This window comes from Rhinoraja longicauda, chromosome 10, assembly GCF_053455715.1.
Source record: "Rhinoraja longicauda isolate Sanriku21f chromosome 10, sRhiLon1.1, whole genome shotgun sequence".
NCBI classification, from domain to species: Eukaryota; Metazoa; Chordata; class Chondrichthyes; order Rajiformes; family Arhynchobatidae; genus Rhinoraja; species Rhinoraja longicauda.
In genome coordinates this window covers 30203852-30227072 of record NC_135962.1, presented here as the reverse complement: position 1 = coordinate 30227072, position 23221 = coordinate 30203852, and the positions used below count along the sequence as shown (strand labels likewise).

At 41.4% G+C, this 23221-nt stretch overlaps 1 protein-coding gene across 8 annotated transcripts in view; it reads left to right on the top strand.

Annotated features, from left to right (window-relative positions):
• The window catches only part of mipol1 (mirror-image polydactyly 1), a 181976-nt gene that overhangs the window by 58791 nt on the left and 99964 nt on the right, over nt 1-23221 (top strand). For all 8 annotated transcript variants that reach the window (XM_078406548.1, XM_078406551.1, XM_078406549.1 and 5 more), the window contains 3 exons: nt 9448-9583; nt 10122-10227; nt 22198-22327. In XM_078406548.1, coding sequence (XP_078262674.1) covers nt 9448-9583; nt 10122-10227; nt 22198-22327 — 372 coding nt within the window. The remainder of the gene's footprint in view (nt 1-9447; nt 9584-10121; nt 10228-22197; nt 22328-23221) is intronic.

Sequence of the window (23221 nt, the reverse complement as noted above, 5' to 3'; positions counted from 1 at the left end):
TTTTTAAAGCAATTTATTTTAAAGAAGAAACGCGATTTTCCCATTTTACAATGGAAACCCTACGAGGAACGGGCCCAAGGGGTTCACTTGGTCTAGTTTGTTTTAAAATCTTTCCTTGTGTATCCCTCCCGCTTCAATCTCCTCCAGCTTTATGAATGTCCAAGGTATGCATTCCCCTCTAATTTCAGCCTCTTATTCGTCACGGTATTTAATTGCCTCACTGATGACTGTCGGTGTTGACTTGGTGGGCCAAAGGGCTTGTTTCTGTGCGGTATTTCTAAACTAAACTAATTTAAATATTAATATGAATTAAAAAAGAGAGAGTGGAACTCTTTTCTGAAATATACCTTCCTCTACTTTTTTTCTCATGGTTTTTTAAAGAATTGTCTAAATAATTGTTTGCGGTTTTAGTTTTGTTTCACAACACCATTATGAAGTTGAGCAAAGACTAAAGTTGTTTGTTGATGGAGGAGGAGAATAAGGAGAAGAGTTCTCTAAACTGATGAACCATAATACATTGGAAAAAGGCTCTCTGATCAGAAAACAATAAAAGAAATCTGAACCAGAGAGTGCATTAAACAGAATGTTTTTTTTAATGTTATGCATGTTTCATCAGTGAATTTAGAATGTTGAGAAATGCCTTGATGTCATATTCTATGGTCACTTTGCTTCTTTTATCTTTTTTTTTTACTTCAGTGGTTTCTTCTGTGATATTGCAGCCTGACTGTTCTTTAATTTGTTTTCCAAAGAAAGGAAAAATGGAAAACAATGTTGGTTTATTTTCAGCCTTTTATTCAATATTATGATGTTTCTTTGAACACCACCAGGAAATTCAGTTTTTCATTTCTTTAAAATAAAGGATTTAGTTTATCCCTTTTATTTGTTGTTACATATTACGCTTTTTATTCTGAACCATTTTGGCGATAACAATTTTTATGAATCTGCTTGGCTTCTGTGTTTTGTATGTGATGCCTAGCCTATTTGAGATTGTCATCTCTCATTTCAAACTGCATTCTTCTGTCTATCCCAGCTGAATTTTATTCACTCTGTTCTCGGTATCGGAAAGAAATATGAGGTAGAAGTATTCAGAAGAGAAGTTGATATACACTGGATGAGTTGTGACTTGAGATTGGTGAGACTTAAGCTACACAATTTAAAAGGAAGATAGACAAATAGCTGGAGTAACTCAGCGGGACAGACAGCATCTCAAGAGATAAGGACTGGGTGACGTTTCGGGTCACGACCCTTCTTCAGACTGGTTAGGGATAAGGGAAACGAGAGATATAGACGGTGATGTTGAGAAATAAAGACCAATGAATGAAAGATATGCAAAAAAAGTAACGATGATAAAGGAAACTGTAGGGTGAAAATGAGAAACTAGTGCGACTTGGGTGGGGGAGGGACAGAGAGAGAGGGAATGCCAGGGCTACCTGAAGTGAGAGAAATCAATATTCATACCACTGGGCTGTAAACTGCCCAAGCAAAATATGAGATGCTGTTCCTCCAATCAGCGTTTAGCCTCACTCTGACAATGGAGGAGACCAAGGACAGAAAGGTCTGTGTGGGAATGGGAAGGAGAATTAAAGTGTCCAGCAACTGGGAGATCAGGTTGGTTCATGCTGGTTGAGCGTAGGTGTTCCGCAAAATGATCTCCCAGGCTGCGTTGGTCTCACCGATGTATGTCCACATCTTGAACTACGGATAAAGTAGATGAGGTTGGAGGAGGTGCAAGTGAACCTCTGCCTAACCTGAAAGGTCCCTGGACAGAGTCGAGGGAGGTTTAAAAAGATGAAATTAAAAAATTCTTCCTTTAAAATAAATTTTAAAGGAAGAGAATGCCTCATCTGTGTATGTGAGATATTAAGTAATAGCTCAATATTACTTTGACATGCCTTTGTCCTCTATGAATAAACCAGTTGTAAATCCAGTATGATCTGAATCCAGTATAGTTCTGCACAGTATGGAACTATGACTCAGAATTCCCATTCCTAATTTGTATATCAAGCAGAAAAAAGTTTAGATTTATTTTATACTAGACCAAGTTGACCCGTTGGGCCCAAACCTCTCCTGCATTGGTGCAGCACCCTCTCCAACCCCTCTACCCTCTCCCCTCCTCCCCTCTCCCCCCTCCCTCTTCCCCCTCCTTCCTCCCTCCCCGCCCCTTCCCCTCCCCCCCACTCCATCCCCCTCAACCCCCCCTCCCTCCCTAGGAGATAGATTTAAACTTTAAAATGTGAATAACTTTAAAAATATAACCAATTTCAATGAAACCTCTTCCATTAGCACCAAAGGGACGAAGGTGAGTAAGGTGGGCCTAAAATTGTCGCGCTATCGTGTACCGTTTTGGCTGTAGTTCAGGAACAAACATACAAACAAACGAGAGTTTTAGTATATAAGTGGATAAATTTCAACTTAATCACTCTAATAATTTCTCAGTGCATTATTATGTTTCAATTGAGACTGTTTAAGATATTTAACAGTGAAAAATGCATCCACGTTTTGACAACAGACTGAGCACATACCCTAGCCTTGCCTCTAATCTATCTTGTCAGAGCTGACTGGTGCACAATCAAAGGCCTGGTTGCTGCTAAGGCTTCACTGTTCAATTATTTAGGTATATAGTTTGCTCAAAGAGCCCTCTACATCCATCCGAAGTTTAAGCAAAGCAGAGTTTGGATGGCAGATCAGATCCTGCTCAATTCAGCCATTCTTTTTAAAGAAAGCAAATTAAATACTTGAGGAGAAAATTTACACAACCATGGAGAAATGGTAGTGAATTGGAAAGTACTGGATGGCTGTTTCAAAGAGTCATAACCAGCATAATAGAACAATGTCACATTATTCTGTAAACTTCTTGTGAATTATTCTTAAAATCAAAAGCAACTTTAGCAGATCCAGTTGTAGACATATGGTGAACAGCCTTATTTTTAACAATTCAGATAGTAACTTCTCAGAGTAATATAGTTATAACTACTCCAAGAAATTTTACAAAGATTTTGATGAACTATGAATTAAAAATGATCGGCATCAGTATTTCTTTAAGAACAAATCACAATTATGCAGAAATGAACAGCAGTTTGCTGAAATATAACAATTTTCAATTTCAACTTAATTTGCAAAAGCAAAATTAGAATTGACAGTAAAAAATTCGCAAAATTTTTTGCCTTTGATTTAGATTTAGCAGGTATTTTAAATTAACTCAATGTTCAAGAAATGGAAAGAATAATGACTTGTATTTTAGGTCTGTTTATACATTAACCTTGATTTTTTTTGTGTTATGTGACATATCTGTCTTTCTACTTTTTATTGGAACAAAAAAATGCATTCATATCACATGTATAACAATGTAATTGTAAAGCAGTTGATTGTAAAGTTTTTGAATAGCAAAAAAGGGAATTACTAACTGAAAGTAAAGTATGACACTAACCTATTACCCATGTAGGGCAGTTTTGACCCATCACTCCTGGTATGTGCTCTCCGTTTGTAATAAAGAAAAAGTCATAAAATAAGTCATAACAAGCTACTTTTACTTTTTTATTCTTGGATGTAAAATTATAAGAGGCACAGATAGGGTAGACTATCAAAATCTTTCCCAGGATGGAAAAATCAAACACCAGAGGGCATAGCTTTATGGTGAGGGGAGCAAGGTTTAAAGGAGATGTGCAGGCCATGTTTTTTTTTACACTGAGCGTGGTGAGTACCTGGAACGTACTGCCAGGATGGTGGTTGAAGCAGATATGTTAGTGTTATTTAAAAAAAAACTTGGATAGACAATAGACAATAATCTCTGGGGATTAGGCCACTCCCTGGGTCGAACTCCTCGGCACTAGATGGACAGGTCTGAGGGGATGGCCCTAAGCTACGGGGTTTCTCGGAGGGGCAGAGATCATTCTTTTGTCTGTCTCGTGGCTTGGAGAAGAGCAGTCGGTAATAAACAGCCTTCCTGAATCTAATTGGCGTCTAGCCTTATTCTGCACCCGACACCGCTACATTGGTGACTCCACGTGCCATTGTTGATTATGATGGATCCGAACGTGGACATGATCGCTGCCCAGGGTGACCTCAACACTTGCACTTAAACTACCCACGTTTTGGACAGCCAAACCAGACATCTGGTTTCAGCAGGCGGAGGCGCAATTAAACCTTCGGGGCGTCACGGTCGATGCCACTCGCTGTTTTTATGTGGTAGGCGCATTCGATCAGGCTACTGCGCGCAGCGTAAAACCTTACCTCCAAGCTCCGCCGGTGGTCAACAAATACGCTGGGCTGAAGGCGCTCCTGCTTCGGCATTACGGCCTCAGTGAGTTCAAGTGGGCGGCCAAGATCTTCTGCGAACTCCTCGCCATGTACTTGGCTGTACGTCACCTCCGCTACTTTCTGGAGGGTCGGGTGTTAACCGCGTATACGGACCAGAAGCCTCTCACCTTCGCTCTCGCCAAGGTCGGCACGGGGCCAGCAGGAACTGCCGTCTTCCATCCTGATGCACCTCCGTGACCGGGTTGGTGCCCTTGCTCCCGTCCCGACGTCTCACCGTGGGTCATATCATATCATATCATATATATACAGCCGGAAACAGGCCCTTTCGGCCCACCAAGTCCGTGCCGCCCAGCGATCCCCGTACATTAACACTATCCTACACCCACTAGGGACAATTTTTTACATTTACCCAGCCAATTAACCTACATACCTGTACGTCTTTGGAGTGTGGGAGGAAACCGAAGATCTCGGAGAAAACCCACGCAGGTCACGGGGAGAACGTACAAACTCCTTACAGTGCAGCACCCGCAGTCAGGATCGAACCTGAGTCTCCGGCGCTGCATTCGCTGTAAAGCAGCAACTCTACTGCTGCGCTACCGTGCCGCCCTTCCATACCGCCCGGGTCCTTCCATACTCACGTCCCTTCTGCCCTGCAGGACTGTGCCTACATTTTCTTACACAGGGATGCTCACCGCACTCCACTCCCGCGGCCATATGAGGGCCCCTTCAAGGTGCTGCAGCACGGCCCAACAACTTTTGTGCTGGACATGGGGGGGTCGGCGCGAGACGGTGTCGTTTGCGTGGCTGATGCCGGCTCATGTGGATATTGACCAGCCGGTTTTTTGCTCAGTCTCGGCCTCCGGGCCGCCCTCCAGCTCTTTGGCCTCCTCCTGGGCATGCGTTGGTTCCTGTGCCGCTGGGGGTGCGCACTCGTGCAGGGCGGCTCGTGCGCCCCCCTGGCCGATTTGTGCCTCCGGTTCTGGGGGGGTTTCCTGTGGCGGTCTCTGGGGATTAGGCCACTCCGTAGGTCGAACCCCTCAGCACTAGATGGACAGGTCTGAGAGGATGGCCCTAAGCTACAGGGTTTCTCGGAGGGGCAGAGATCATTCCTTCGTCTGTCTCGTGGCTTGGAGAAGAGCAGTCGGTAATAAACAGCCTTCCTGAATCTAATCGGCATCTAGCCTTATTCTGCACCCGACACCGCTACAGCGTCAACCTTTCTGCAAGTTAGAGACAAAGCAAGTTTATTACAAGACTGTTGCAATAATGCATCGAACATAGATTAATAAAGCACAGAAACAGATCTCTTAACTGAGCACGTCCATGCTGATCATCAAGTATGTGTCTACACTAATCAGATGTACCAGCATTTGGTACTTATCTTCAATGGTTTGGCAAACCAAATGCTTGTCCCAATACTTCTCAATTATGAGAGTACTTGGCTCAACACCTACTCAGGTATTGCTTTTAGGAATTTTAGTTGAGACAAGACCAAGTGGAGTGCTGTGGGCAGTGGGCAGGTTTCATAGACCTGCATGGGAAGGTAGACGCTCCCGCCCCCACGAGTCTCGGGCAGATGAGGGTCATCAGCCTGGGAAGGCAGTCCATCTAGGAGAGGGAAAACTCTGATCTAAAACCTCCACTGCCTTGTGGCCATATCCAGTCATGGAAAAGGCTCCAGGAGTAAACCTCAAGAAAATCCGGAGTCGGAGTCCCGAAGGCAGTTCGTCGTTGTGTACAACCATGGTTCTGGCAGCACCTGCGATGGCGCTGGTGCCAAACTGTAACACCTCTGCGGTTCCTTTGGATCAATCAGTGACGTGGAGAAGGGGGACGTGCTGCATGGGCAACAGCCTGTCCTTCATATGACATCGCCCAGGTTTGCATCCGACCACACATCACTGCAACTGCTCTAGCCGAGGTGTGGAGCAAGCAGCCAACTAGGATGCATCACCCATGGTCAGCCATGACAGAGGGGACAATAGACAATAGGTGCAGGAGTAGGCCATTCGGCCCTTCGAGCCAGCACCGCCATTCAATGTGATCATGGCTGATCATTCTCAATCAGTACCCCGTTCCTGCTTTCTCCCCATACCCCCTGACTCCGCTATCCTTAAGAGCTCTATCTAGCTCTCTCTTGAATGTATTCAGAGAATTGGCCTCCACTGCCCTCTGAGGCAGAGAATTCCACAGATTCACAACTCTCTGACTAAAAAAGTTTTTCCTCATCTCTGTTCTAAATGGCCTACCCCTTATTCTTAAACTGTGGCCCCTTGTTCTGGACTCTCCCAACATTGGGAACATGTTTCTTGCCTCTAACATGTCCAACCCCTTAATAATCTTATTTGTTTCGATAAGATCCCCTCTCATCCTTCTAAATTCCAGTGTATACAAGCCTAGTCGCTCCAGTCTTTGAGCATATGACAGTCCCGCCATTCCGGGAATTAACCTAGTAAACCTACGCTGCACACCCTCAATAGCAAGAATATCCTTCCTCAAATTTGGAGACCAAAACAAAATTTGAGGAAGGATATTCTTGGGCCTAAGAAGACCAAGTGGATACGTTGGGCCCAAACCTCTCCTGCATTGGTGCAGCACCCTCTCCTCCCCCTCCCCCTCCCCTTCCCTCTCCCCCCAACCTTCCCTCCCTCCTCCCCTCCCCCCCCCCCCCCCCCACCTCATCCCCTCAACCCCCCTTATCCTCCCTCCCCCATCCCTCTCTTGGATATAGATTTAAACTTTAAAATGTGAATAACTTAAAAAATATAACACTGATTTCAATGAAACTGTTTCCATTAGCACCAAAGGTGAGTAAGGTGGGCCTAAAATTGTTGCGTTATCTTGTACCTTTTTTGGCTGTTCAGGAACAAACAAACAAACGAGAGTTTTAGTATACAGATGTGTGGAAATCGGTGGCATTAATGTGAAAATGGATTAGTGGCCTGTTTCCTGAATGGAAGATAGAGATGTAAAGGAAGGAGAAAGTTGGAGTTGCACCCTGAGAAAATGACAGCAAAATGAAAATTGGCTGCATAGGTGAAGAACATTTGCAGTTCATAGTATACAAGATGAACATACTGGGAATAATGCATGAGGCTTAAAGATCAGAGTAAGACAGAAACAGCTCTGCATATTCCACAAAATGAGAGTCACAACATGATCAACATATGCTTCCATGGACATACCTTGTTTAATTTATTGTTGTCATGTGTACTGAGGTACAGTGAAAAGCTTTTGCTTTCATGCTATCGTATACATGAATATAATCAAGCCATCCACAGTGCACAGATAAGGGACTCTCTCTACTCCAACGACTGCACCTCCACAGTCTCCTCTGTCAAGCTTCTCAAGTTAGTGGAAGACACAACCCTGACTGGACTGTTCCAGGATGTGGAGGAATCTGCCTACAGACAGAAAGTGACACAGCTGGCGTCCTGGTGCCATCGCAACAACCTGGAGCTCAATACTCTTAAGACAGTGGAATTGATTGTAGACTTTAGGAGAGCTCCCCCTCCCCTCCCCCTACTGACATCTGTGGAGTCATTTAAGTTCCTTGGAACCATCATCTCCAAGGACCTTAAATGGGAGGCCACATCGACTCCAAAGCCAAAAAGGCCCTACAGAGGATGTACCCTGCGGCAGCCGAGAAAACACAATCTGCCACAGGCAATGATGATCCACTTTTATACTGCCATCATAGAGTCTGCCCTCACCTTCTCCATCATGGTCTTGTTTGGCTCATCTACCAAGCATGACATCCGGAGGCTGCAGTGCATCATTCGATCAGCAGAGAAGGTTGTTGGCTGCAACCTTCCCCCATTGACGAACTGTACACCACAAGGGCCAGGAAACGAACGGGTAAGATCATCTCTGACCCCTCTCAACCTGGCCACAAACTCTTTAAAGCACTTCCCTCTGGAAGGCGACTCCGGACTGTCAAAGCCGCCACAGCCAAACATAAAAACAGCTTTTTCCATGAGCAGTAGCCCCACTCAACAGCCAAAAGTCTGTAGCCGCCTTTTGCTCTGGTATTTTATTTAATTCTTCACATGTTTAAATTATAATGTTTTTTTTAGTTGTCTACTGTATATCATGTTGTTACTTGCGAGCAAAGCACCAAGGCAAATTCCTTGTATGTATACATACTTGGCTAATAAAATGTATTCAATTCAATTCATTTCAATAAAGGGTACAACATTTAGTGCAAAGATATAACATTGAAATCCAATAAAGTCTGATTAAAGATAGTTCAAAGGTCTCCAATGGGGTAGATGGGAGGTCGGGACCGCACCTTAGCTGATGGGAGGACAGTTCAGTTGCCTGATAACAGCGGGGAGGAAACTGTTCCAGGATCTGGAGGCATGCATTTTCAAACTTCTGTATCTCCTGTATTATGGGAGAGGGAGTGACTGGGGTGAGACTGGTCCTTGATTGTGCTGGCGGCCTTGCTGAGGCAGTAGCCAAAGTTGAGTTTGAATGGTAGTTTGAGATTAATTAATTGATGGACCCTTCTTGGCCGTTCTAATTATCTATCTCACAATGGTCAAAGTTTACAGTCAGTATTCAAAGTATTTAATTAAATTTCTCAACAGCAATTTTTTATGTGTCAATTGGGTGAGTTTGAGGATTATGTTTGTGTTTTATGATAGACCCTGTATATTTTTAATCATCAACAATATGTTGTGGAAAATATTCTGATGAGTCAATTAGGAGGGAAAAGGTGAAGAAATGTTATGCCCATAAAAGATAACATGCTAAAAACTGAATGTGCTACAAATAGTCAAGATTAACTATAGGTTAGAAAAAATATTAAGGACTATTGATAAAAAAAAAAATCTTTGAATTTAAATTAGCCGAGATATATTTTAAGTTCAGTATATAAGGTTGTGTGATTTCCTCAATATTTTATTAACATTCGTCATCTTTACATGTTAGTTCATCGTGTTAACTTTTAATTCTTCAGATTTAGCTTGCCAGCAGCACAGCTAGTAATATACGCTCCACACATATAAAGTCCCAAGAGATTAAGAATATCATGCTTTAGAATAACTAGGCCCACTTTATATGCAGCCATTATTTGCTCAATCCAAGTCTTCAATCAAAAAGGTGCCAAGAGCTTCTAAACTAAATTTGTGCATTCAAGTGAACTTTGAGCCCCTCTAAATGATTTCTATCTTTGATTTCTAATAGGAGGGCTGAAAGTGGAGGTACCAATGTATCACACGACCTTTTCACTCCAGGTCAAATTGCCAAACTCTCAGAAGATAACAGGAGAATCGCTTTCCTATTGAAAGAATTGAATACAGTGAGGGAATCTAATAAAAAGGTGAATTCTTAATCTGTGCTCTGTGGCAAAAATGTCTCCTAACCTCTCTTAGCAATATCTTTCAGAATTTCTAATGGTTGAAATGTAAATTGACATCATCTTAAGTTATTCAAAATGTATTCTATATTTTTTCTATAAAATGCTTCTTTTGAACTCAGAAATTTGTGGTAGAATTTAAAAGAAGCAGCTTTAGAAAGAGGTTACTTAATTTACATATAATCCTTGTATGTTAATGTATGAAAATTTCAGTGAACTAAGATTCACTGTAAAACAAAAATTCTAAGTCAAGTAGTTATATCAGCATAAAATGTCAGGGATAGCTCATGTTTGAATGTTATTTCTGTGTTTGTTGAGGGTGAAATAGTAATTCATTACTTTGTGTCAGTACTTTGTGATTAATTCCCAATATTTGAGATTTCCCCAGTGTCAGTCTTGCATGTGTTTGCTAACTTTTATAATTAATCTATTTATGACTGAAAAAAGTATTTGTTAACTGATCTGAAAAATATATATATTGCAATATGTTTATGCTCTTCAGCTTCAAGATAAATTGACAGAAAATGAGGGTGAATTGAAAATGATAACACTGAATCTGGAACTGCAAGAAAAAGCAATAGAGGCCAGAGTGGCTGAAAAGGCTGCAGGTACATTTTATGTAAATATTCTGCGGTTTGCTGGATGCATATCTGCAGCTGCCGCAATTTGACGATACCAAGAGCATTAGCTGTATTTGCTAAAGGTGCAAGGGTTTGAAGTTTTTTGACGGTTTTAAGTGATATATATAAAATGAGTAACTATGGGATCCTGGTACCAGCAGGTTGGACAGGTTTACCTAAATTCAGACTGATGTTTGGCATTAAATGCATTGTTAACACCATGTCAATTCAATCACAAAGAAGCTGTTTGTTTTGTTGAAAGGCCTTGAGTCAACATGGGAGAATAATGATTACTAGTGCCTTTACCCTCCATCCAGCAGTTCAAACATTGCTTATTGTTTTAACTGGTTCAAAGCATCACGGCATCCTTTGTTTAGTTGCATTCACACTTATCTACAACTGAGCCTATTCTAACCGAAGTACTTGCCTATACAATGCATGCTGAATACAAGCTTTTGTAGTTCAGATTCAATTATTTTGCCCTCTAACTTGTGAGTCCTATGAAGGGATTTCATTTAATTTACATTTCCCGAGCCTCTATTATCATATATTAGTTTTCATTTTTTAGGTGTGAGGACTTGTTTAAGTTAATCAATTGCAGTCAGCTGTATTTTTGTTTTTCATTTAAGTAGATAGTTGAACTCCTCGAAAATAATGAGTCATCAGGTTATGTTGGGAAATGACTGATGAAGGTAGAAAACATCAGTAAATTAAAAGTATCTTTGCTATTTAGTTAGGTACCACTTTGCCATTTTGCTTATTAATATTTTGTGTGAAGGAAAACTCGGGTCCCAAGGACTCAACAAATATAAAATCAAGTTATATATGCAGTTATATAAACTGAATGGTAATGTAAAATTTTAAATGTTCTGTTACAGAGCAATTAGGTTTATCGTGGTAAACAGTTGTTTTGCATGTTTAAATTTGCTTAAAATCATTGCAACCTGGGTGAATTTCCTCTGTAATCTGTGCTGAAACTAAGTAAAATCATTATGTAAGAAATTACAACATGGAGACTTGCTGTAGATACCTGCGTCAAACTAATTTCTTTCCCTTCACCTCCTGCTCAAAATATACAAATGTGCACACAGAAAATGCGTTCTGGGGAATTTTTCTGTTATTTTGCTGTCATTGCCTGATGCTATTCGTTTTTAAAAAATGCAGAGAAGTTGGTGGAGTAGTGGAAATAACCTCTGATCAGTGAAGAGTACCCCAGGCCTTTCACTTCAGACTTCAGGACACATATCAGTAGGCACAGGAAATGGAGGCATATCAATTGGTTCATCTTTGGATATCTCCGTGTTGTACTGCATGCCCTGATTTCCTTGCACATTCTAAATATGCGCAGACAGGCTAGTTGAGTACTTTAATTTACCTGTTAATGTAAGTAATTAGCAAAAGAGTCAAAGGGGGTGTGTGTGTTTAGGAAGGGGAGGGTGTTAAAGGGTATGTGAGAGAGATGAAGGCTGCAGGGCAACCAGGAAATAAGGAGGGACAGAATGAGACTGATGGATTGCATTGTTTGGATTTGGCATGGATTCAATTAATGGAATAACATCCTTCTGTGTTGTAATATGTAAATAAGTTTAATTATGCAAAGATTGATTCTTTAGTCTTGAAGGTAGCATATGTTTACAAGGAGCAGAATTTGTTGATGAGACCAGTGAAAAAAAAAGTTTTGACTAGGGTATAAGGAGGTTCAGTAATGGGTTAAGTGCGGGCCAACCGGACTTTGGATTTTGAATAATGGCACAAAAAATGGTGATGTCAGCATGTGCAGTATGTGCAAAAAGAATCTCACTGTGCAGTTGCATATGTGACAAATAAAGCACCATTGAACCATTGAACCCCTTCTCCCCTTTAGTCTCTTGTCCTTCTCATCTTAAACTTGTTTAAATTTTGATGTTTCCACCCTAGATTAAAAATAACTCCTGACTATCTGCGCTATATCAGCCTCTTATAATTTTATATACTTCCGTCCCGTCATCCTACAACCTCAAGTTCCAAAGAAAACAATCGCAGTTTGTCCAATCTCTCCTTAAAGGTCATACACTTCAATTAAAGCAGCATCCTGGTGAGCCTCTAATATACCATCTCCAAAACCTTAACATTTTCCTTTGGTGTGATGACCAGGACGGCACACAATAATCCAACTGCGGCCTAACTAAAGTTTAATACAGGTACAACATGATTTCACAACATTTATACGGTATCCCAACTTATGAAGGCAGGCAAGCATGTTGCACATTTTCTTCACAACCCTTTGCCCTGTGTTGTCACTTTTAGGAAGGTAGGGCTTGCACTCTAAGGTCCCTCTGGATTCTGTCATCTTCTCTATTCGTTCTGCTTACTGTGTACTTTGACCTCCCTGGATGAGCAGAAATTTTCTGGTAGAACAGCTGGTGGAACTGTGGGTGCTCTGATTTCCTTCCACGTCACAAAGATTAGCGCCTGTAAGTTTCCTCTCGTGTGTAGGGAGTTGATAAGAAAGTGGGAAAACATAGAACTAGTGTGAATGGGTGATCGATGGTCGGCAGGGACTTGGTGGGCCAAAAGGCCTAATTCCACGCTGTATCTCTAAATTGAACTAAACTAAACTAAACAGGCAAGACTAAAATAATCTATTTTGCCTCTCACTGGTTTATTTAGAACTTGTCTGATTGCTTGTACACTTGATATCATTTTTGATCCTGCCATAAAGTGAGGAACAAATAAGCAGTCTCTACTGCTAGCTTTTTCCAATTCTGCATTGTTTCCAGAGTCCAAGATTGCCTCAGTGTCTCTGCTCCTGAAATCCTTACCTATATACCCGTATTTGTTACTCTAGTTTTTTTTCTATTGCACCCCTGGCCAGTTTTCCACATTGTCCTCGGAATAAACCTTTAGCTCATACAAAATTCTGGTGCTGCGTTCTAATTCTCTCCTCTCCTTGTCCTGTCCATCCATCATTTGTTATTGGTTATAGACACAAAAAGCTGGAGTATAGGCAGCATCTCTGGAGACTAGGAATGGGTGATGTTTCAGGTCGAGACCCTTCTTCTAACTGCAACATCTGTTATTGGTTCCTGGCTAAGCAACATCTGCTCTCACCCATCCGATCTCTCAAGTACTTTGATTATAATTGTCCCATGATTACTGGCTATGCCTTCAGTCGTTACATTTCTGAAATCAGAAATTTGTTCCTTGGACCTTTTTTCGACCTTTCTGCTTCTTTTAAACACTTTTTAAAACATGAAACAACCTACTTTGAACAAACTTATTGCCTTTGACACGCTTATCTCCTTAAGATATGGTGTCAAATGTTAATGTTACTCTGAAGAATCTTAGGATGTTTTATTATGCTGAAGGCACAAAGCAAGGACAAGCTGTTGTTGCTAAGTCAGCAAAGAATAGGTTTTCAAAATCCCTCCTAGAATTTAATAGTGTGTCAAGTTTAAAATTGAAATAGAATAAACCAATTCTTAAAGCAATCTATTATAATCAAGTATGTTACTTGTTACCAGATCAGACATGAAACATATAATTTCAAGTTAAATCATATAATTTCAAGTTAAATCTGAAGTACTGCTGATGTTCCCATTTAAAAAAAGAATGAAACTTTCAATTGTTTCTCAATTTCTTTAATAACTATTGACATTATTTCTTGGGCACTACAACATAATGTCACTTGGCTTCAGGTAACTTGGCATTCTTTTTGATTTAAGTAGCTCATTGTTGAATTGTATTTAAATGAGACATTAGGGCAGAGAGAAGTACCTACTATGTAATTTGCTTATTCTCCTAAAACCTTTCAGTCACTTAGAACAATTTCTCCCCCACCCCCAAAACAAACAGGTGACTCCACAGTTTCTGCAATATAATGTAACGCTTTGGAAAGCACAACTGAATCTCGTAGAAGGATTTGCATAGGTGTCCAACAGGAATATTGTATTCTAATCACACTGCGTGTGAGATCACTTTGCATTGAGGTTTGAACCAGATAATATTTATTTTTTGTTTAACAAAGAAATACTTTTGTCATTTTTCATACCACTTTTTCATATAGTTAAGAGTCAACGGGTCCCCCCTTCTGACATAGATGAGGCCCTCAGATGTGTCTCCTCTGCATCCCGTAGTTCCCCTCTTGCTCCCCCTCCCCCCAGTCGCAACCGGTACAGAGTCTCCCTCATCCTCACCTTTCACCCCATCAGCAGTTGCATACAGCATATCATCCTCTGACATTTTCATCACCTCCAACGGGTTCCCACCACTAGTCATATCTTCCCATCTCCACCCCTTTCTGCTTTCTGCAGATACTGTTCCCTTCAACTCTTTAGTTCACTCATATCTTCCCACCCAAACCACTCTCTCTTCAGGGACTTTCCCCTGCAACCGCAGGAAATGCAACACTCTCCCATCCCCTTATACGTCTTCCCTTGACTCATCCAGAGATCCTGACAATCCATTCAGGTGAGGCAGTGGTTTACTTGCACGTCCTCCAACCTCATCTAATGGACAGCCCAGTGTGAGCTCCTATATTACATCGAGACCAAGCATAGACTTGGTGATCGTTTTGCTGTAATTGCACTCAGTCCACCTTGGCCTACGCGATCTCCCGGTTGCCGAACATTGTAACTCCCCTTCCCAATCTCATGCTGACCTTTCTGCCCTGAGCTGCCTCCACTGTCAGAGTGAGGAACAAGCAAATTGGAGGAACAGGACCTCATATTTTGCTTGGGCGGCTTACAACCTAGCAGTATGAATGCTGATTGCTCTAATTTCAAGTAACTCCTGCATTCCCTCCCCTCCCCTCCCCTCCCCTCCTCTCTCTCTCTCTCTCTCTCTCTCTCTCTCTCCCTCCCCCACCCTCGCATTCCTACTAGTTTCACTATTTGCATCCTTGTATGCCTCTGGTTATCACCCCTCCCCCAGCCAATAATGGGCCATTATGGACTCCACCCTCCCTGAAGGCATCTTTTGCCGCTCTGATTCGTTCTGGCCTTTCCTCGCCTTTAGTTTCCCCCCACCCATAGCTTTACTTCTAATCTGAAGAAGAGTTTTGACCCAAAACGTCACCTATTCTTTTCTCCACAGATGCTGGCTGACCTGCTGAGTAACTCCAACATTTTGTGCTTCTCTCTGGCATAAATCAGCATCTGCAGTTCCTTCCTCCACATAAGAGTCAAGTGTATTTAATTGCCCAATGTACAGAAACAGAACAATGAAATTCAAACTTACAGCAGCATAACAAGTCTGTAAATACAGTACTCAAAAGATAACATAATAAACAAAAAAATAAAGTTCAATAAAGTAAATACTCCAAATATGAGTGCAAAACAAAACAAAAGCCTAAAGTCCCTCAAGGACCTGTCCCAGTTAGGCGCTTTTTAAGGCGACTGCCGGCAACTAGGCTGTCGCCGCACGTTCGCCGGGGTGTCGCAGGCATGATCGTGAGTAGTCTCCAATGGGTCGTAGCAGATCTCAGCTTGTCGCGGAAAAACGTTCCTGTTCGAAATTTTTCGGCGACAGCTGGCTTGTCGCCAATGATCGTAGCATGTCGTGGGTGCTGTCGCAGGTTGTCGCCAGGTGTGGTAGGTTGTCGCCGGTACTGAGGACGGATGAGTTTCGTTGGCGACTACCAACGGCATCCGGCGACAGGTACCGGGATCAGGAGAAGACAAGGTGCGACAGGAACTGTCAAAACCCGTCCGCAGAAGTTCAGCTGCAACAGCCAGCTGTGGAATGGGGGCGGAGACAGCGATGCTGTCAAAGGGGGGCGGACACCTGACCACTTTTTAGGTATATTTTATGATTGTTTGAAGTTTTTAAAAAAGATTTTTGCATGTAGTTATCCATCTTTCATAGGAATATAGTTTGTTTGAATAAAGTTTATTTTGGTGATTTTAAAAAAAAATTGGAGTCTGAATTTATTGCATTTCTAAGTACTTTATCATGGCATCTCATTCAAGGGTTTGAGTCTCATTCATTTTGACCAATGAAATAAACACTGACACAGGCACTGCAGTGCATGTAAATGAGAACTTTTCATTTATTTAGACACAAACAAGCATTTCACTACATTGAAAGGCAAACTCTTATCATTTAAAACTAACACATAGACAAACAATTCACTGCATTTAAAGGCGAACTCTTTAAAAAAAATTTCGATCATTGAAACAAAACCAACACAACCAATGCACTACATTGAAAAATAAACTCCTTTGGGTGGGTGTGGGGGGGGCACTGAAAACGGGCTTGGGTTTGTGGTCTTTTGGGGGCTCTCTTCCTGGAGTGGTGGACCTCTGCTTGTGGAGTGGGCTGTTTGCTGCTGGTCTTCAGGTAATGTCATTCTGCCTAGTTCGGAGTTACTAACAAACCCCCAGAAGGTAGATTGGCAATGACTGCGTCGTTGATCCGTGTCTTGATCTTTTTTGGAACAAATTGAGCAGAGGTTCCCAAAGCTTTTCATTAAAGTAGCACAGGGGCGCGTGTGTGCAGAATGTGAAGAGATATGCTCTTGTAGACATCGTGTTCTTAAATGGAACAGACTCAATCTAGTCTACATATTTCCATCTGACTACACCAAATCACCCCACTCTCAATATTCACTGTGCCTCCGTGGTCCCGCGTACATAAAACCAAAGCGTTTAGTTATAACTGCTCGGCAAAATCCAAACTTTCACAATTTAGAGCATGGCCACAGGCCTATATGATATTTTCATATCATTTTTTTCATATCCGTTTTTCATATCCTTTTTTAAAAATTCTGCCAGTCTTTTAACTACCCGACAGCCCAATACTTCTCGAAATGAATGTTTAATGGCCAGATCACTTAAACTAATTGGCAGGGAGAACCCAAATGCAGAAGGGACAAGTACCAGTAAAATTAACAGAACCCAACCATAGTCGGAGCATTAGACGGATGCCAAGTAAAGCGAGATGTTAATTGGAATCAGGGGACTGTTAATCTCAAATACTTGCAGGTTTGTAGGTCAATGTGCATCTGTAAAATTGCTCCTAGAGTGTTGGCAATGGATGGGAAAGTGGGATAACATATAACCAACGTGAATGGGTGATCGAGGGTCGGCGCGGACCCGGTGGGCCGAAGTGTCTGTTCCCATGATGTAACTTTTAATCAATCAATCAATCTGCACGGGGGGGTGGGGGGGGAAGCAATGTATCGGTGGTGTCTTTCACTGCCACAAAGTCTGTGATTTTCACCTCTTAAATGTAAAACCCAAGCGGTCATTGGTGAATTTCCACCGAGCCATGAAGCGATGTGGCTTGATGCTGCTGAACCTCACTCGTTGAGACATTCACCACTTCGACGGGGCATCCGCTTGCCATGGCAGATCCCGCTATCCAAGAAACTCGTTGTGCATTCATCTTGTCCCTTGCACCGCAAATTCGGCACTGCCCAGAGTCTTACACTCAATCCATAAACTTTTTTTTTTGTGATGGGAAAATCCGAGTTATTGCATTTAAAAAACAAATTGACCTAGCTGCCAAAGAATGTGTAAACAAAATAAAACTGAAGTGTGTCTTTTTATCTACAGTTTGCATTAAGAGTGCTAAAGGAACTTGTAAGACAGGCAGAAAAAAAAGATACGTGTCCGCGGCCATATGTTTACTTCGAATGTGCGAAATTCTAAACGGCAAAACATTTAACAGCATCTTTTGCACATAATTACATGGAGTGTTTCAGTGCAGGTTGACGTCGGTTGTCATAGCTTGTCGTACTCCCTGTCGTAGTGGACGTCCTGGGTCGCCGGTTGTCAGTAGCTTGCCATCGCCTAGGGGGTAGGTTGTCATGGTCATTGTCGTAGACATTGTCGTAGGGTAAAAAAAATTAAGTTTTTCGGCGATCTGCTACGACTTTGACAGTCGCTGGCAGTCGTCTTAAAAATCGCGTAACTGGGACAGGCCCTTAATGCAACCAAGACAGTTCAAAGTTCCATTGGTGACAGTAGTGTTCAATACCCTGAACCCGAATGTCAGTTTTCAGACTCCTATACCTTCGTCCCGATGGCAGGTTGAAATGAGAATGTGGCCGGCATGGTGTGGGTTGCTGATGCTTGCTGGCTTTTTGAGGTAGTGACTCCTATGAATCCCTTCGATGGTGGGGATGTCAGTCCCTTTGATGGGCAGGGTAATAATGTCCACCACATTTTATAATCTCATTCCTGCATTGCCAAACCAGGCGTTGATGCAACCATTCAATACGCTCTCTACCGTACGCCTGGAAAAGTTCAAGAAAGTATTTGTTGACATACCAAATCTCCTCAGTCATCTAGGGAAGTAGAGGTTTTGATGGGCTTTCTTTATGATTGCATCGTTGTGCTTGCTCGAGAACCCAGCATGTTGCTAGTTCCTGCCATCAATCCTGAGGACAACTGCTGGTACCTTCAGCACGAGTTTCATGATAGACATTAGATTGTATTAATGATTGGCAATAGTGATTGTTTACCATAAAATTCTATTTAATGGAGCAATAGAAAGAACATTCATTTTAATGATACTTTTTCATCCATAAGATGTCCCAATGGACTCATTGTGGTTAATTATCTTTGAATTACATGGTTGATCTATAGACATAGTTTCAGCCAATTTGTTCAGTGCATGGTTCTATACACAAAGTAACAAAATATAACCAACAGCAGCAACTTCCACTTGTATAACTCCATTTACATAGCAAACAGCCAAAGGCACGACGGCAGCCTGTTAAATAAAGAGATATATATTTCATCAAAGAGTTAAATTTGAAAGATTTCCTAAAAGGCCAAAAGAAATGTAGAAATGTTTAGGAATGTAATTAAGCCATGGCAGCAGAAGGCAGAGCCTCCATTGTGGAATCGTTAGATCTAGGCATGTTCAGGGGGGCAGAGTAAGAGGAACACAAGCAAATTGGATATATATGGGACTGGAGCTGATTACCGAGATGGGAAGAAGTGAATTAGTCTCTTTTGGTGAGATTGTTTTGTTGATTTCTTAACTCATACTGGTCTTAATCATGCTTGCCAGTCACCAGCCCACAAAACTCAATTTTACCATTGGGTAACTCATGGAGTCAGACAGGACTAAAATAGGTCCTTTGGCTTTTTTTATCCATACCAACCATCTCCAGGGGCAAAGTTCCTGTGATCGGTTACGTTTTTGCATTGCATGCTTTTCAGCCAATAAATGGCAAAGAATTGCTTTCATCTCAAATTGGCTACCAACATAACTTGCTGTTAAAGATTGAATGCAAGTTCCTCAGACTCTTGAACATTCAAAATTGTTGAATTAAAATGAAACATGCTATTGACATTTTTAAAACTCATGAAAAAATGGAAGGCAATTATTTTTAAAATAATGAAAACACTAAAAGCCTGAAGAAAGCACTTCAGTTAAATTTCATAAATTAATTGAAATTGAGAAAATGTGAATGACCTTTCACTTGCACTGGTCCATCATAACCATTCTCATCTTTTCAATGTAAGGTTTTACAGCTCTTGCATCTTATATCTCCTCTACAAGAAAAATCTATGAGTTTCCCAGTTTGAAAATCTATAGAAGATCATGCTTCATAGATGCATACCTTGAAGGATTCAATGAAGATATACAATCAGCTTTTTAGAAATCAACAGTTTGAGTGCTTGTATCCAACTTCCAAGCTTTGACACTACTAGTCACAGGCCTACAGTCTGAAAAACAATCTTCCACCATCACTCTCTGCTTCCTTGCATGAAGACAACGTCCACAGCTTTGCTCCCATCAACCTTTTTGGTTACTTCACAAAACTCAAACAGATTCGTAAGACACGACCTAGCATGTACAAAACCATTATCCCTAAACGGCCCATCACTATCCAAATGCATAAATATCTTATCCCTTAGAATACTCTCCAGTAACCTGCCTGCCACAGATGTGAGGCTTGTTGATCTATAGTTCCCAGGCTTTTCCAAGCAGCCCTTTTTAAATAGAGGAACAACATTAGCTATCCCTCCAATCTTCCAGCACCTTACCTGTGTCAAATGATGATTCATATATCTCAGCTAGAGTGCCTATAATTTCTTCTTTCACTTCCCTGTGTCCTCCGATATATCTGATCCAGCCAGGGAAATTTGTCTACCTTCTTATGTCTCAGGACGTTCAGCACTCCTCGACCATAATACGGACTGTCCTCAAAACATTTCCATGAATTGTCCCAAATTGCCCAGTCTTCACATCTTTCCCCATGGTAAAAACAGAAGAGAAATATTTATTGTGGACATCGCTCATCTCCTGTGGCTTTACACAGAGAAGACCGCTTTGATTTCTGAGTACAAAGTATACGTGATATACGTGATAATGATAGATGCAATAATAAGTATACCATTGAAGGTAGAAGAGTGGAATGGTACAAATTTCGTAGTGCAATCTGAAGGTGTGTGTTCAGTAGAGTATGAAAAATGAGGGGAGATTTCAATTAAATGCACCAAATGCATGGTTTGCTTGACAGGCTGGATTCAGGGCAAATATTTGCTCTGCTGGGGGTGGGGGGGGGATTCGGGTGAGGAGAGCTTCCTCCTCTCAAAGAGTGGGGGCTTGTGGAATTCTCCATTGTAAACGACTGTGGAAACGAAATTGTTGAATATATTTATGAAGGAGTGAGATTTCTTGACACAAAAGGCAGTATGGGGACCGCATTGGAATGTCATACTGATATATGACAGGCCATAATTGTATTGAATAGAGGAGCAATTTCAAAGAGCTAAATGGCTTTTTGCACCAATTTTTCTATGATACGGTTCTATAGTTTGTTACAGTCTCCCCACTGATTATGCCTAGATTCACGTAGATGGGAGTGGTTCTCCCTGGCAGTTTGGAAATTCATCCGAGTCCCTTTTTAACCATATAACAATTACAGCACGGAAACAGGCCCGTTCGGTCCTACCAGTCCACGCCGACCACTTTCTCTGACCTAGTCTCATCTACCTGCTCTCAGACCATAACCCTCCAATCCCCTCCCATCCATATACCTATCCAATTTACTCTTAAATAATAAAATCGAGCCTGCCTCCACCACTTCCACCAGAAGCTCATTCCACACAGCCACCACCCTCTGAGTAAAGAAGTTACCCCTCATGTTACCCCTAAACTTTTGTCCCTTAATTCTGAAGTTATGTCCCCTTGTTGGAATCTTCCCCACTCTCAAAGGGAAAAGCCTACCCACGTCAACTCTGTCTGTCCCTCTTAAAATTTTTAAAACCTCTATCAAGTCCCCCCTCAACCTTCTACGCTCCAAAGAATAAAGACCCAACCTGTTCAACCTCTCTCTGCAGCTTAAGTGCTGAAACCCAGGCAACTTTCTAGTAAATCTCCTCTGTACCCTCTCCATTTTGTCGACATCCTTCCTATAATTTGGCGACCAGAACTGCACACCATACTCCAGATTCGGCCTCACCAATGCCCTGTACAATTTCAACATTACATCCCAACTTCTATATTCGATGCTCTGATTTATAAAGGCAAGCATACCAAACGCCTTCTTCACCACCCTATCCACATGAGATTCCACCTTCAGGGAACAATGCACAGTTATTCCCAGATCCCTCTGTTCCACTGCATTCCTCAATTCCCTACCATTTACCCTGTACGTCCTATTTTGATTTGTCCTACCAAAATGCAGCACCTCACACTTATCAGCATTAAACTCCATCTGCCATCTTTCAGCCCACCCTTCCAAAAGGCCCAAGTCTCTCTGTAGACTTTGAAAATCTACTTCATTATTAACTACACCACCTATCTTAGTATCATCTGCATACTTACTAATCCAATTTGCCACACCATCATCCAGATCATTAATGTAAATGACAAACAACAGTTAACCTTTTTACTCCTTAATTCATTTGGAGCAACTAATACCTAATTTCTCTAGTACTATCTATTACTATCTCTCAGCATTCATTAACTGATGTCAATGTTTGGTATTCTTGTTGGTTATTTTTGTTTTCACAGTTCTAGTTGAAGAAATCTATCATGCACAAAGTGAACGGGATGCAGCTGTTATGTCCAGACTTCGGCTAGCCAATGAGGAAAGAGACGAAGCTCTGTTGAAATCTAAACGACTGGAACAGGCCTTTGAAGGGTATGTGCATTGGATTTTAATGAGACATATGAGTAATATTCTGATTTAAGCTAGAAATTATTCAAATGCATTTCATGCAGTATTCCTAGTTAATTAGCATACTTAGTTTTAATGACATCCCAGATCCATGCAAATATGATATTCAGTGGAAAGGATAATCTACGATAGGCCACCAATCTGATAGTTGGGCTTTCTGCATCCTTTCATTCTTATGCTTTCAATTGATGAAAAGTGAAGAGATTTTGAGTTAATGTTTTTGGTACAGTGCTGCTCCACTATTAAATAAAACAATATTTTTAAAATATTTTAAAATATTAAACAGTCTGCAGTTGAATTTAGGAAAAACAGTCCAAAAGATTAGTGAAGTTTTGGGAATAAAGTAAATTGCAAGAAAGATAAAGGTACTTTTTAAAGAAAATCCATTCTGGTTTTGCTGTAACACTGAACATGCTCAATGTGTTATTAGTTTTCACAAAATTGTTTATAGGAAATTAATAAAGATATCTTATGGCAAGAAAACAGGCTTCATTCGTTAAGCAGTGACCAAGGAATGTGAAGAGTACAAAATATGAAAATCAATTACTGATCATTATTGTCAGATCTCTGTAATTTCTTTGATCTTATTGACAAATCGTATTCTGCAGAAAATCAAACCTTTCTACAGTATCTCGCTACCAATTAGAATATAAAAATATTTAGCAGGCTTTCCTCATCTCATTAATTGTGAGAACACTATGGAAGGATGGATTCTGGCCAGGATGATAGTTGTTCTCACCTGGCTATGTAAAGGAGGGCTGCGTATGAACCTCCGCATTTCCCAGCTCCCCAAGATGGAAACTCTCGTATCTATGAGTGGTGAATGCCTGGGACTAATGTGCTGTTTTGTTTATCCTG